This window comes from Chrysemys picta, chromosome 7, assembly GCF_011386835.1.
Source record: "Chrysemys picta bellii isolate R12L10 chromosome 7, ASM1138683v2, whole genome shotgun sequence".
NCBI classification, from domain to species: Eukaryota; Metazoa; Chordata; order Testudines; family Emydidae; genus Chrysemys; species Chrysemys picta.
This window is the reverse complement of record NC_088797.1, coordinates 76,276,680-76,290,190: the sequence shown is the minus strand read 5'-3', so window position 1 is coordinate 76,290,190 and position 13,511 is coordinate 76,276,680. Positions and strand designations below refer to the sequence as shown.

Below are 13,511 nucleotides of genomic sequence, written 5' to 3'. Positions count from 1 at the left end.
AGTTCTGTACTGGTGCTGATGGATAAGTGGTAAGCTCCCTCTTTGTACTTCAATTCTGAGTTTGTTAACTTCTAGAACACCTTTTTGAGCAGCCCTTTGCAAAGAGGTGTATATTTAGGCATTGTTCTTGTCTATTACTCTGTGTAGTACTTTGATAACTGATGTCTGTTGTATCTAGGGTGACCAGACCGCAAATATGAAAAATCGGGACAGGGGGTGGAGGGTAATAGGTACCTATATAAGAAAAAGACCCAAAAATCGGGACTGTCCCTATAAAATCAGGACATCTGGTCACCCTAGTTGTATCTGTAGTATACCCACACATGACACACTACAGGTTTCTGAATAAAACAAAATTGTGACTTCAGTTTCACAACCGGGAAAAAATATCAACCTGCAAGAAACAGCAAAAATCTGAAAGTGACCTCAAATTATCGCAACATATACACTTCACTTTCCTTAGGTACCTGTACACTTATCTATCACAAACTGGAGCTGAAGTTGATAAATGGGTTTTAATTCACACCTTTAGTAATTTCAGAGGAAGTCTGCATACGGACATTTCTTTCAGATTGTCCTGTTTCAGTTTAATTACAATCACTCACTCAATCCAAAATAAGAGTATCCACACACAGACTAGCACTGAAATAATTAAAGGTGTGAATTAAAATCCATTTAGCTACTTCAACTCCAGTTTGTGCCTGATAAGCCAATATAGAGTGTGAGCCTGTTTCAAAATGGAATAATTCATGTCTTTTTTTTTGTTTTTATGATTTAGTCAATGTGATAATCAATGGAGTAATCTGCACATCCTGATGCATTGAAACTGATATCCTGAAGCTGTTGTGATGCCTGGTATATATTGATAAACAACATGTTATGTCAAAGTAAATTTCTTAAAATTCAATAAAGATGTAATTTTGAAAAGCCATTCATGGAAGGAGGTATGCAAGACAAATGTAGCTCAAGATATTTGTACTAGAACTACAGCGGGTTTAAAGAAAACTAGAAATAAATTGGACGCAAAAAAAGCTTTAGTGTGAATCAAAGCAGCCTTCAGGTGTCAGAAATAATGGTACTACTATCCTTTAAATGGAAAACCGCTTCTGCACTGGGCACTGAAAAAACTGAATTGTAACTGGATAACTAAGTGAAAGCTATGGGGGGAAAACACAATAGGTTCTGCATTTTGTAAGGTTCACAGGAATTAAAAACCTTTGACATGACACTGCCACTTGTTAACACACATTTCCGCCATAAGCAAGTAACTTTAATATTACACGGAGAACTGTTTTGCGACTAAAGTGGCTACTTACCTGTACTAAAGCATGAACAGCATCAATCTGACCAGTTATCTTTATGCTATCATCCCCCTCTCCTGAACAGAATGAATCAAAAGAACATGATGTTTCCATATTGACAAGACAGTGTCTATTCCGAGCACTATACTCTACCAGATTGATCAGCAGACCCAAGCCCTGGAAGAATCAAAGTCAAAGAAGATTATATACAATGAAGAAAAAAAGAATCCAAAACAAAAAGAATCTTATTCATCAGTACATCTGATAAATACCATTTTTATACTGTATCTGTGTGGTGCTCACCAAGGTATGGGCACTCCTTTATCAAATGGTCTGATGTACAGAATATGGCCGAATTTAAAAAAAAAATAGAATCAGAAGTTAAGTTCCAACATCCCCATCTTTAGGCACCCGAATAAATGGCCAGATTTTCCAAGAATGCGGAGTACAAAACATCTCTCAACACTTTTGAAGCTCTGGCCCCTTATTTATAATAGAGATTTAGGAGCCTAACTTTTGGTTCACTTTTTTGAAAAACTTGGCCGATTCATTTTATCTTTTGCAATCTATGCCACATAGATTTACTTCAGTACTGTCAAAAGAGAAGCAAAGTAGATTCAAACAAACCCTGTCCCAAACTTATTACATATACTGTACTTCTAAACTAGAATGGACACTGAAATGAGACAGCTATTTTCTTCTAAAGTGAGTCTAGGATGATGTCTCTTGTTCACCCAATTAACAGTGGATTTTTACCACATTAAATATATATGGATTACTTCTTCAACAAAGATTTTGTACTGCAGGGCTCCCATTTCATTCTAAACTCTCACTTTGTACTGTCAAACATCTGTCTGTGCGCACATAGAATGCCCAGAATTTTTTTTTTTTTAAACAGAGTTTGACTTAATTTTTAAAAGCTTTGTTACATGTAGTCACAATGGGCACCTTAAAAATCCTTTTACAGTGCCAAATTTATTCCTTCAAATGCAGCGTTGGTTACTCCTGAAATTCTTATTTTTCATGATTTGGGTAATGTTTAGGCACCAAATCCTTAAGTCATTAAACAGTGAAAAGAACAGGAGTACTTGTGGTACCTTAAAAACTAACAGATTTATTTGAGCATAAGCTTTTGTGGGCTAAAACCCACTTCATCGGATGCATAGAATGGAACACACAGAAAGAAGATATTTATACATACAGAGAACATGGAAAGGTGGGAGTAGCCATACCAACTGTAAGAGGCCAATCAACTGAGATGAGCTATCATCAGCAGGAGAGAGAAAATAAAAGCCCTTTGAAGTGATAATCGAGATGGCCCATAGAAGGTGTGAGGATACTTTAACATGAGGAAATAGATTCAATTAGTGTAATGACCCAACCATTCCCAGTCTCTGTTCAATATCTAATTTGCATATTAATTCAAGTTCAGCAGTCTCTCTTTGGAGTCTGTTTTTAAAGTTTTTTTGTTGCAAAATTGTCACCTTCAAGTCTGTCATTGAGTGGTTAGAGAGGTTGAAGTGTTCTCCCACTGGTTTTTGAATGTTATGATTCCTGATGTCAGATGTGTGTCCATTTATTCTTTTGCGTATAGACTATCTGGTTTGGCCAATGTATATGGCAGAGGGGCATTGCTGGCACATGATGGCATATATCACGTTGGTAGATGTGCAGGTGAATGAGCCCCTGATGGCGTGGCTGATGTGATTAGGTCCTATGATGGTGTCACTTGAATAGCTATGTGGATGGAGTTGGCATCGGGCTTTGTTGCAAGGATAGGTTCCTGGGTTAGTGTTTATGTTGCATGGTGTGCGGTTGCTGGTGAGTATTTGCTTCAGGTTGGGGAGGCTGTCTGTAAGCGAGGACTGGTCTGTCTCCCAAGATCTGTGAGAGTGAGGGATCATCTTTCAGGATAGGTTGTAGATCTTTGATGATGCGCTGGAGAGGTTTTAGTTGGGGGCCGAAAGTGACGGCTAGTGGCGGTCTGTTATTTTCTTTGTTGGACGTGTCCTGTAGTAGGTGACTTCTGGGTACTCTTCTGGCTTTGTCAATCTGATTTTTCACTTCAGCAGGTGGGTATTGTAGTTTTAAGAATGCTTTAAGAATGGTTGGGTCATTACACTAATTGAATCTATTTCCTCATGTTAAAATATCCTCACACCTTCTATGGGTCATCTCGATTATCACTTCAAAGGTTTTTTTCCCCTCTCTCCTGCTGATGATAGCTCATCTCAATTGATTGGCCTCTTACAGTTGGTATGGCTACTCCCACCTTTTCATGTTCTCTGTATGTATAAATATCTTTTCTGTGTGTTCCTTTCTACGCATCCGAAAGCTTATGCTCAAATAAATTTGTTAGTCTCTAAGGTGCCACAAGTACTCCTGTTCTTTTTGCGGATACAGACTAACACGGCTGCTACTCTGAAACCTGTCATTAAACAGTGTTTTCTCAGACCATACACAGGTAATGCTTCCATTGACTTCAATGTGACATCTTCTTGAGAAAAAGCTCAGTAAAAACTTTAGAATATGGCTGTCATCATGAAAAACTGAAGCAGTTCAATACACATAAGACTAAGGCAAACTCATTCTTTATATTAATGAAACAAAGGGTCTTTTTACTACTCTTAGTTTAAAGAATGCTATCTTACCAACACCCGAATATCAAATCTCTGTTCTTGAGGTAGGAACTTTGGAACCTGAAGCACACAATTCATAGCTGTGCCTATCAAACCATCTTGTTCACCCGTTTTTGTGCTGCCCCACTCTGTAAAAAAAAAAAAAAAAAAAAAGAATGTGGTCAAGCTTCTAAATTTGTAAACAATTTTTTTAATATCATGCAAACATTAATAAAACAAATCTTTTCTAAAAACCAATTAGCATCCTTTGTCCAAGACATTTCTCTTAGAAACAATCTATTTCCCAGTCCCCATCCAATTTCTGGTGACAATTACTGGTCACTGTATTGCTAAGATCCAACATACACGAGCAAATTACTATAGAACTTAGGAGGCTAAACACGGTTGGTAGGAATGGCCTACCTTATACTGTTTGATATACAAGTGCAAGCTCTGGAAAGATCACTTACCATTATCATTTGTTAAGTTAAGCAAGACACCAATGATGGCCCTCATGCAATCTTCCACTGCTTTACCCACATGGTTAGTTACATTCTGGTGAGGCAAAGGCTTGCTGTATGGTAAACAGATGCTGTCTTCAGCACGGTTATATCGCTGAATCAATTCCTCACAATGCTGCAATGCTCTGAAGATGGAAAATGCAGATAAGACATAATTAAGTAACTAACAGTACTAGGGCATTTTATCTTTCATTATATGTGCATGATGAAGAAAATTATATAAATGTGATGTCTATGCAAAATGTGTTCTATATTATCTAAATGTACTCTAAAATTGATTTTTTATTCTGTACTTGCCAGAGTTAATTACCTCCATTTCACAATAATGAAGTAAATGCCAACTGACTTTCCACCAAGATAAAATACACTTAATGACAACCCTAGACTATGAGCTTGATTCTTTACTTTAGATCAAGTTTATGTAGCATAACATATAATTTAATGAATTTCAGCAGAGTTACAGATAATTGGGAAAATGCAGTTGAGAACCAGGAACTGATCACAAACACACAAAGGTCTAAATATAACACTACATAGCAGATTTTTTTTTTTTAAAGCACTCACTCAAGATATCTATCTGATTTACCTGCCAACCATGCTTGAGATACTAATACCAAAGTATGCTTCCATTGGCTAGTTAGGGTCAGATTCTCAGCCCAGTTTTATCTCCTTTGCACCCTCCGAGTGTCATGAAAGGGATACAATCTAGTAGCAACTGGCCAGTTGAGAATTCCTCCATATTCCACAGATGGCAAAGTGTAGAGAAGAACAGAATTCCACTATGCCAATTCTAAGCTGGTATATTGTCCCCTTTGGAACATAGCCAGCTTCTCTCACTTGTATCAGAACCCAGGCAGCTTGCAAATCAGGTAACCAGCACAAGCTTCCTAATGGTCCACACCTCATATTCCCAGAAAAAGTCTTGGCACAGAAAGGAATTTGGCACATATTTACTACTTTTCTTATTAAGAGAAATAGTAGCAACATAAGAGTTTTATTCTAAACTATTTTAACATTCAATTTCCCACCATGCGAGCACTAGTGTAGAGAGAGCGCTCCAGGCAAGTGATAGTATTTTGACTATATTCACTTAGCTACCACCATTTCAGTTCCACAGGTTGTAGCAATATTCGGAAATTCTAGGGGAATAAGTATACATTGTAGCCATGGCCCGTTTTTATTTTTGTCATACCACGTACAAGAAAGCCTGAAATATCATTTTATGAGAACTTACTTAGCTGATGAGACTATGAGCTGAGAGTCTTTATATGCTATCAAGTAGCTTTGATTCTCTGGGTTATGCACGGTTACCTAAAAAGGAAAAAAAAAAAAAAAAAAACAGTATTAGGATTAACCTTTTGTTGGAAGAGGGAAGGAACAGTGAACACACAATATTTCTCTTCTTTACTCACTATTATATTTCTTCATCAATATTTACAAAAATCAGTCAGAAGGCAAGACTGAACTTGCCACTTGAAAACCTCATTCTCCATGTGCATTTTTACCGTTTTTGTGACAGTATTTTCCTATGATTTTATCTTGTACCTGGCCCTACAGAACACCACAGAATGCCCATCTCGGTTAGGTCATACAGAACCCCACCATCTCATTTTGCAGACCAAGTCTAACACAAACCATCTCTGGTATCATAAACAGGGGAAATCTATGCAATAATGCAGCAGAAAAAAATTAATCAATTATCCCATCAGGAAGACAGTATATCTGCTCATACTTACACTTTCTAAGACCCGTAAACATCTTTCTGCTCCCCATAATGAAGCAACCAATTTCTCTTCATTTTCGTCACTGCTTAAGTGATCCACACATTCTTTGACTAAGTAATAAAGAGAGCAGCATTAAAGAGGTCTTTCTGAAACCTGTACTTGTAAAAGTACAAAGAGCAATGCATACAGTAATAACAATTCTCCCAATACCTCATCAACCCTATTTGTCACACTTTTACAAAGTTGCTTTATTAACAGGAGTGTGATGATCATAAAATGAATTAGTATTTCAAAAATACTATTTTTAAAAAGTTCTATTTATCACAGTAATTTTTTAAAGAAACTTTTTTTAAAGAAATTATTTTTAAAGAAATATTTTTACTATGGTCTCAGACATTTTATGTATGCCAAAGTAACACAAAACATCAGCTGCCAAACCATAATGATGTGAATACTACTATTTAAAAGATGGAAAACACTTAAATAGGTTTGTCAAGAGGAGAAAAAAAAAAGTTTATTTTTCTATTGATCAACAAGAGATTCTGCAGCAAACTCCTATGGCACAGAACTGTAGATTATTCAGCACATTTTATACTATTAAAGAAGCAGAGATATCTAACAATGTACAATACAAACCTTTTGAAGTGAAACCAAAGAGACATAAGGAGTTAGCAAGTTTGCATCTCAAAATTCTCAGCACCACCTCATTGCTTTTTTACTTTATTTTACTCAATTTCAAGAGCTAGCCTTCTCCAACTCATTGATATTTGTTTCAACACAGGCCTTCCTTCCCATATTTTCACCACACTTTGAGCAAAGTGCACCTACAAATATCTTAAAGGAGCTCAAACTCAAGTCTTCCTGAAGAGCTAGCTTTCTTTGGACTGTCTCGGAAAGAAAATGTGTCCGGAATAGGAGACAGTATTCTAGAATGGGGTATCGCTGGTGCTTTGTGAAGTAACAGAATTCTAATACCCAGACATGGTATATAAGTAAGACAACTCCTCAAAACCCAAACTCCTAAGTTGCCCAACTGGTATCCTATTATCCAGCTGAAATAACAACACACACCCATTATCTATTTAGAATTCAATCTGTTTTCAATGCAACTTGCTACACTTTAATGAGGCATTAATTTTCCCCAACAATCTGATGTGGAATTTTAATACTTTTTGAAAGTTTAAGTAGAAGATGCACATTTTTTCTTTCCTCTTACGATAATAGAAATTAAGAAAAGCTGACAAATTAAGGGAAAATCTTCCCCTCATAAATCTATGTCTAATTCATTTATACTTTTCAATGCATCAGAAACGAAACATATTCAACATACCTTTATCTACAATATGATCAAGACCACCTAGAAGTCGCAGCTCTTCTTTAAACCAGTCCCCTGCTCGTTTTGAGGTGAGAGACAGTAGTGTCTCCATTGCCAAATGCCCAGTCTGAAAAAGTCAGAATCTAGAATTAGTAAAGTAATTCCATTACCAACAGCTATTGACAACAGCATCACAGCATATAAAAATACCTTATATTTAAAAAAATAACTGTAGGGCCTTTAAAATATGCAATCATTTTGAATCCATGAATTAACAAGAAATTGTACTACTGTTTAGCTACAGAAATCATTTCATGAGTGAACAACAGTTTGACAAACATTACAGATGCCTCTCCTGTCCCGTATGGCATCCACACCACAAGTCTATTGGAAGCAATTGACTAGAGATGTGCAGAGTAAAACCTGTAGTTCAAAGTCTATATTTCTATGTTTTGGGGAACTTAAGAGTCATGGCTACTATCAAAATAAAGTCATTTCAGTGTTTACCTCAAAGAACTCCATAAAGCTCACTGGAAGTTTATCGTCCCATTACCTAACTGAACAAAAGTTCTCTGTGTAGATCAGCCACCAGAGGGAGCAAGCCAAACTGGCAAGTGTTTAAAAGAAGCTTGATTGAATACTGACAAGGGAAGAGCAAAAATACTTTTGCACTTTCATTTTTATATTTCTCAATTTTGCCAGTATTTTAAAAGAGTCAAACTGTCTCCTTTCATTTGCACTTCCTGTTATCAAACACCAAACTGAGGAAGGAAATGGCCAAATCAGCCAGGCAGCAGAAAATAAGGAAAGCCACAGAAAACACTTCTTCTCTGTCTTCCAGATAGGTTAGCTGTCTCCTCTTGCTGAAAATGTTTTGACTTTACACTATTAAAAAATGTTTATTTATTTATTTGTAAATTAGCAGGACAACAACGACTCACTAGGGGAAAAACCTTCCAGTATTTACAATATTTTCTAAACTTAAAATAAAGAATACTTAGGACACGCCAGAAATACTGCGAACATTGAAAAGTTTGAGGGTTACCACTATACCTCATTCCTACCATAAAATGTTTAGATTAAAAAAAGTTACATTTACCAAATAATTACTCCCTGCCATGTTCTTACCAAAACATGTGCATCCATGAGCTGAACCATTTTAGATTTTATTTTGATGATTGCCTTAGTAAGGCTAATGCCAGTGCAGCAACCATGGACAGAAACAAAAGTTATGTAACCTATCTTGCACAGATAATTTAAAGCTACAGAGAACTGGACAACAAAATACTGATATTTATATCATACACTAAGGATACAGGTAAATCAAACCCTAGGCCATAAACAAATCTAGTAATTTCATGTGCACTACATAAATACAACAAATAAAAGAGCAGATAAAAGAGGAAAGGTTTTCAGTAGAGGTAACTGAAGACCACCCCACTTCTAGGCTTCATGCCTGAGCCACAACTTTGAAGCACTGTTTATGCAGCTATGGAACTGATGGATGGATACAGCTATGGACCCTTCAATGGAAGGATCTGGGGCCACATAGGGTATTGTTGTGCACAGCATTTTGGAGCACTAGAGTGAGCCCAGCTAGTCCAACCCAGCTGGGAGACTTTGGCTCCCACAAGCTCCAAAACACTGCAGACATACCCTATGTGGCCTCAGACACATCCACTGAAGGCCAACATTCTTAAAGTGTCGCTCTTAAAGGAAGAGGGGAAGGTAGAAGATTAGAGTAAATATGCAGAATCTCCCTCCCAAAGAACTGGTTACAGGCAAATAAATGTCTTTTCATCCTTGATGTAGCCTCCATATACTCTCAATGGTGACAGTTTAGTTAGCAACACAATATTTTGTGAGATGAATTAATGAGTTCTATTTAAACAAAGAACATAGAACTGCCCTTCCAAAGCAATCCAAGTCCACAAACAAATGGAGTGAGTAATGTTGTATAAAATTCTGAACAGAACTTCAAATAGCAGTCCTGCAGATTGCTATGATGGAAGTGTTCCAGAGACAAGGTTTCCTTCACCCTAGAAGAATGAGTACTAAATTGAAGTACTGACACCTGAAACAAGGCATCACATATTCAGTGCAAAATCTAATCCATTTTGATAATTCTTGAGTGGAAATGACACTCCCTTTACTCTGATCCCAAAGGCTACACATTTAGGTAACTTCCTAAATATCTGAGCCTGTGCAATGAATACTCAAAGACCACTTATATCTACAATGAGGATTTGGGAAGGCAAAACAGGAGATTAATAGTCTAGTCAGAATTTGCATTATATTTGGTAAAAATTATGTCAACCAAGTCAGTCTTCTTGGTGCCAGAACAGACATGGAATAGGACTCTGAGAATGCCACCACTTTGTAGGTGGACATTTCAGGATTGGATGTTGCCTGGAAATGCAATTTATTTGGCATCAATATCTTAAGGTTGTTTGTTTAGCTGTGAACTAAACAGCCAAGTTAAAACTAATAAAATTGACCTCCAATTCAGCCTCAGGACATCTGAAGACCAGAAAATTCTTAGGTCCACAACCAGGTGCTATAAAAGCCTATGAAATACTAATCAACCTAAAACTGAAATGCCAACCATATTGCATTATGTCATCATAAACCCCTTAGCTGTAGCTAGCAGCCATATGGTCAGATTATTTTCCTTAAAACAATTCTACTCCTTTCACCGATATAGAATACAGTCTTCTAATGCCAATTTCACAATTTGTTCCATAACTGAAAGTTTGAGAAAACTGAGTGGAAGAATGACAAAATTACCAAAAGAAACATATACATGGAAAAACCACCTCAAGCAAGGCATGTTTTCTTTTAACCTGGTGTAAAATGGAACACGTAATGTAACTTGGAGATTACTGCTAACAGCTAAAGACATGATGTCTAGAGATAATGCCTCTAACAACGTCAATCCACAGATTTTTGATGAAAACTGATTTAAAAAAAGTATCAGACTGATAAAAAACTGTGGTAAAATTCAAAAACAAAAAGCTAAAAAGCATTAAACAATGTAACACTGAGAAAAAACTAAAGCTTATAGTAACATTTGTTACACTGAAATACAGGTTATATTAGTCATACCATCTAGTGGTAACATACCACAGTATCAGTTGTACTGTTCCAGATCAGACCAGTGGTCCAGCTAGTAAAGGTCCTACTCAGTGTGTTCACATTTCATAGATTCATAGATTCTAGGACTGGAAGGGACCTCGAGAGGTCATCGAGTCCAGTCCCCTGCCCGCATGGCAGGACCAAATACCATCTAGACCATCCCTGATAGACATTTATCTAACCTACCCTTAAATATCTCAAGAGATGGAGATTTCACAACCTCCCTAGGCAATTTATTCCAGTGTTTAACCACCCTGACAGTTAGGAACTTTTTCCTAATGTCCAACCTAGACCTCCCTTGCTGCAGTTTAAACCCATTGCTTCTGGTTCTATCCTTAGAGGCTAAGGTGAACAAGTTTTCTCCCTCCTCCTTATGACACCCTTTTAAATACCTGAAAACTGCTATCATGTCCTCTCTCAGTCTTCTCTTTTCCAAACTAAACAAACCCAATTCTTTCAGCCTTCCTTCATAGGTCATGTTCTCAAGACCTTTAATCATTCTTGTTGCTCTTCTCTGGACCCTTTCCAATTTCTCCACATCTTTTTTAAAATGCGGTGCCCAGAACTGGACACAATACTCCAGCTGAGGCCTAACCAGAGCAGAGTAGAGCGGAAGAATGACTTCTCGTGTCTTGCTCACAACACACCTGTTAATACATCCCAGAATCATGTTTGCTTTTTTTGCAACAGCATCACACTGTTGACTCATATTTAGCTTGTGGTCCACTATAACCCCTAGATCCCTTTCTGCCGTACTCCTTCCTAGACAGTCTCTTCCCATTCTGTATGTGTGAAACTGATTTTTTCTTCCTAAGTGGAGCACTTTGCATTTGTCTTTGTTAAACTTCATCCTGTTTACCTCAGCCCATTTCTCCAATTTGTCCAGATCATTTTGAATTATGACCCTGTCCTCCAAAGCAGTTGCAATCCCTCCCAGTTTGGTATCATCCGCAAACTTAATAAGCGTACTTTCTATGCCAATATCTAAGTCGTTGATGAAGATATTGAACAGCGCCGGTCCCAAAACAGAACCCTGCGGTACCCCACTCGTTACGCCTTTCCAGCAGGATTGGGAACCATTAATAACAACTCTCTGAGTACGGTTATCCAGCCAGTTATGCACCCACCTTATAGTAGCCCCATCTAAATTGTATTTGCCTAGTTTATCGATAAGAATATCATGCGAGACCGTATCAAATGCCTTACTAAAGTCTAGGTATACCACATCCACAGCCTCACCCTTATCCATAAGGCTCGTTATCCTATCAAAGAAAGCTATCAGATTGGTTTGACATGATTTGTTCTTCACAAATCCATGCTGGCTGTTCCCTATCACCTTACCACCTTCCAAGTGTTTGCAGATGATTTCCTTAATTACTTGCTCCATTATCTTCCCTGGCACAGAAGTTAAACTAACTGGTCTGTAGTTTCCTGGGTTGTTTTTATTTCCCTTTTTATAGATGAGCACTATATTTGCCCTTTTCCAGTCTTCTGGAATCTCTCCCGTCTCCCATGATTTTCCAAAGATAATAGCTAGAGGCTCAGATACCTCCTCTATTAGCTCCTTGAGTATTCTAGGATGCATTTCATCAGGCCCTGGTGACTTGCAGGCATCTAACTTTTCTAAGTGATTTTTAACTTTTTCTTTTTTTATTTTATCTGCTAAACCTACCCCCTTCCCATTAGCATTCACTATGTTAGGCATTCCTTATGACTTCTCGGTGAAGACCGAAACAAAGAAGTCATTAAGCATCTCCGCCATTTCCTCAGTTGTTTTTCCCCTCAGTCTTGATTCCCATGGGACCTTACCTATCAGCTCTCTGAGCTTACCAAAATCTGCCTTCCTGAAATCCATTGTCTCTATTTTGCTGTTCTCCCTTCTACCCTTCCTTAGAATTGCAAACTCTATGATTTCATGATCACTTTCACCCAGGCTGCCTTCTACTTTCAAATTCTCAACGAGTTCCTCCCTATTTGTTAAAATCAAGTCTAGAACAGCTTCCCCCCAGTAGCTTTTTCAACCTTCTGAAATAAAAAGTTCTCTCCAATGCAGTCCAGGAATTTGTTGGATAGTCTGTGCCCCGCTGTGTTATTTTCCCAACATATATCCGGATAGTTGAAGTCCCCCATCACCACCAAATCTTGGGCTTTGGATGATTTTGTTAGTTGCTTAAAAAAAGCCTCATCCACCTCTTCCACCTGGTTAGGTGGCCTGTAGTAGACTCCTAGCATGACATCTCCCTTGTTTTTTACCCCTTTTAGCCTAACCCAGAGACTCTCAACACTTCCGTCTCCTATGTCCCTCTCTACCTTAGTCCAAGTGTGTACATTTTTAATATATAAGGCAACACCACCTCCCTTTTTCCCCTGTCTATCCTTCCTGAGCAAGCTGTACCCATCCACACCAACATTCCAATCATGTGTATTATCCCACCAAGTTTCAGTGATGCCAACAATGTCATAGTTGTATTTATTTATTAGCACTTCCAGTTCTTCCTGCTTATTGCCCATACTTCTCGCATTTGTATATAGGCATCTAAGATACTGGTTTGATCTTTCCTCCCAGTTTTGTCCTGACCCTCCTTTCTCTCTGACAATATAGCCCACACTCCCTCTCGTTTCCGACCCATCTCCCCGGTCTCCATGTTCCCCACTTACCTGTGGGCTTTGCTCACCTGTCCCCGTCGAACCTAGTTTAAAGGTTCTTTACAAATTTCTTTTAAACATAAAATTTTGAAAGGCTTATAACCTATTATCAGAGGGGTAGCCGTGTTAGTCTGGATCTGTAAAAGCAGCAAAGAGTCCTGTGGCACCTTATAGACTACTAGATGCAACCGAAGAAGTGGGTATTCACCCACGAAAGCTCATGCTCCTATACATCTGTTAGTCTATAAGGT

At 37.9% G+C, this 13,511-nt stretch overlaps 1 protein-coding gene across 6 annotated transcripts in view; it reads right to left on the bottom strand.

Annotated features, from left to right (window-relative positions):
- Positions 1–13,511, bottom strand: part of WAPL (WAPL cohesin release factor) — a 126,639-nt gene that overhangs the window by 7,137 nt on the left and 105,991 nt on the right. For all 6 annotated transcript variants that reach the window (XR_006175509.2, XR_010589221.1, XM_008170259.4 and 3 more), the window contains exons 10-15: positions 7,495–7,606; positions 6,177–6,274; positions 5,675–5,751; positions 4,390–4,565; positions 3,953–4,068; positions 1,317–1,478 (exon numbers count right to left, since the gene is read on the bottom strand). Coding sequence is in view for 4 of the 6 variants with exons in the window: in XM_008170259.4 (XP_008168481.2) it covers positions 1,317–1,478; positions 3,953–4,068; positions 4,390–4,565; positions 5,675–5,751; positions 6,177–6,274; positions 7,495–7,606 (741 nt within the window). In the remaining 2 variants the exon portion in view is untranslated. The remainder of the gene's footprint in view (positions 1–1,316; positions 1,479–3,952; positions 4,069–4,389; positions 4,566–5,674; positions 5,752–6,176; positions 6,275–7,494; positions 7,607–13,511) is intronic.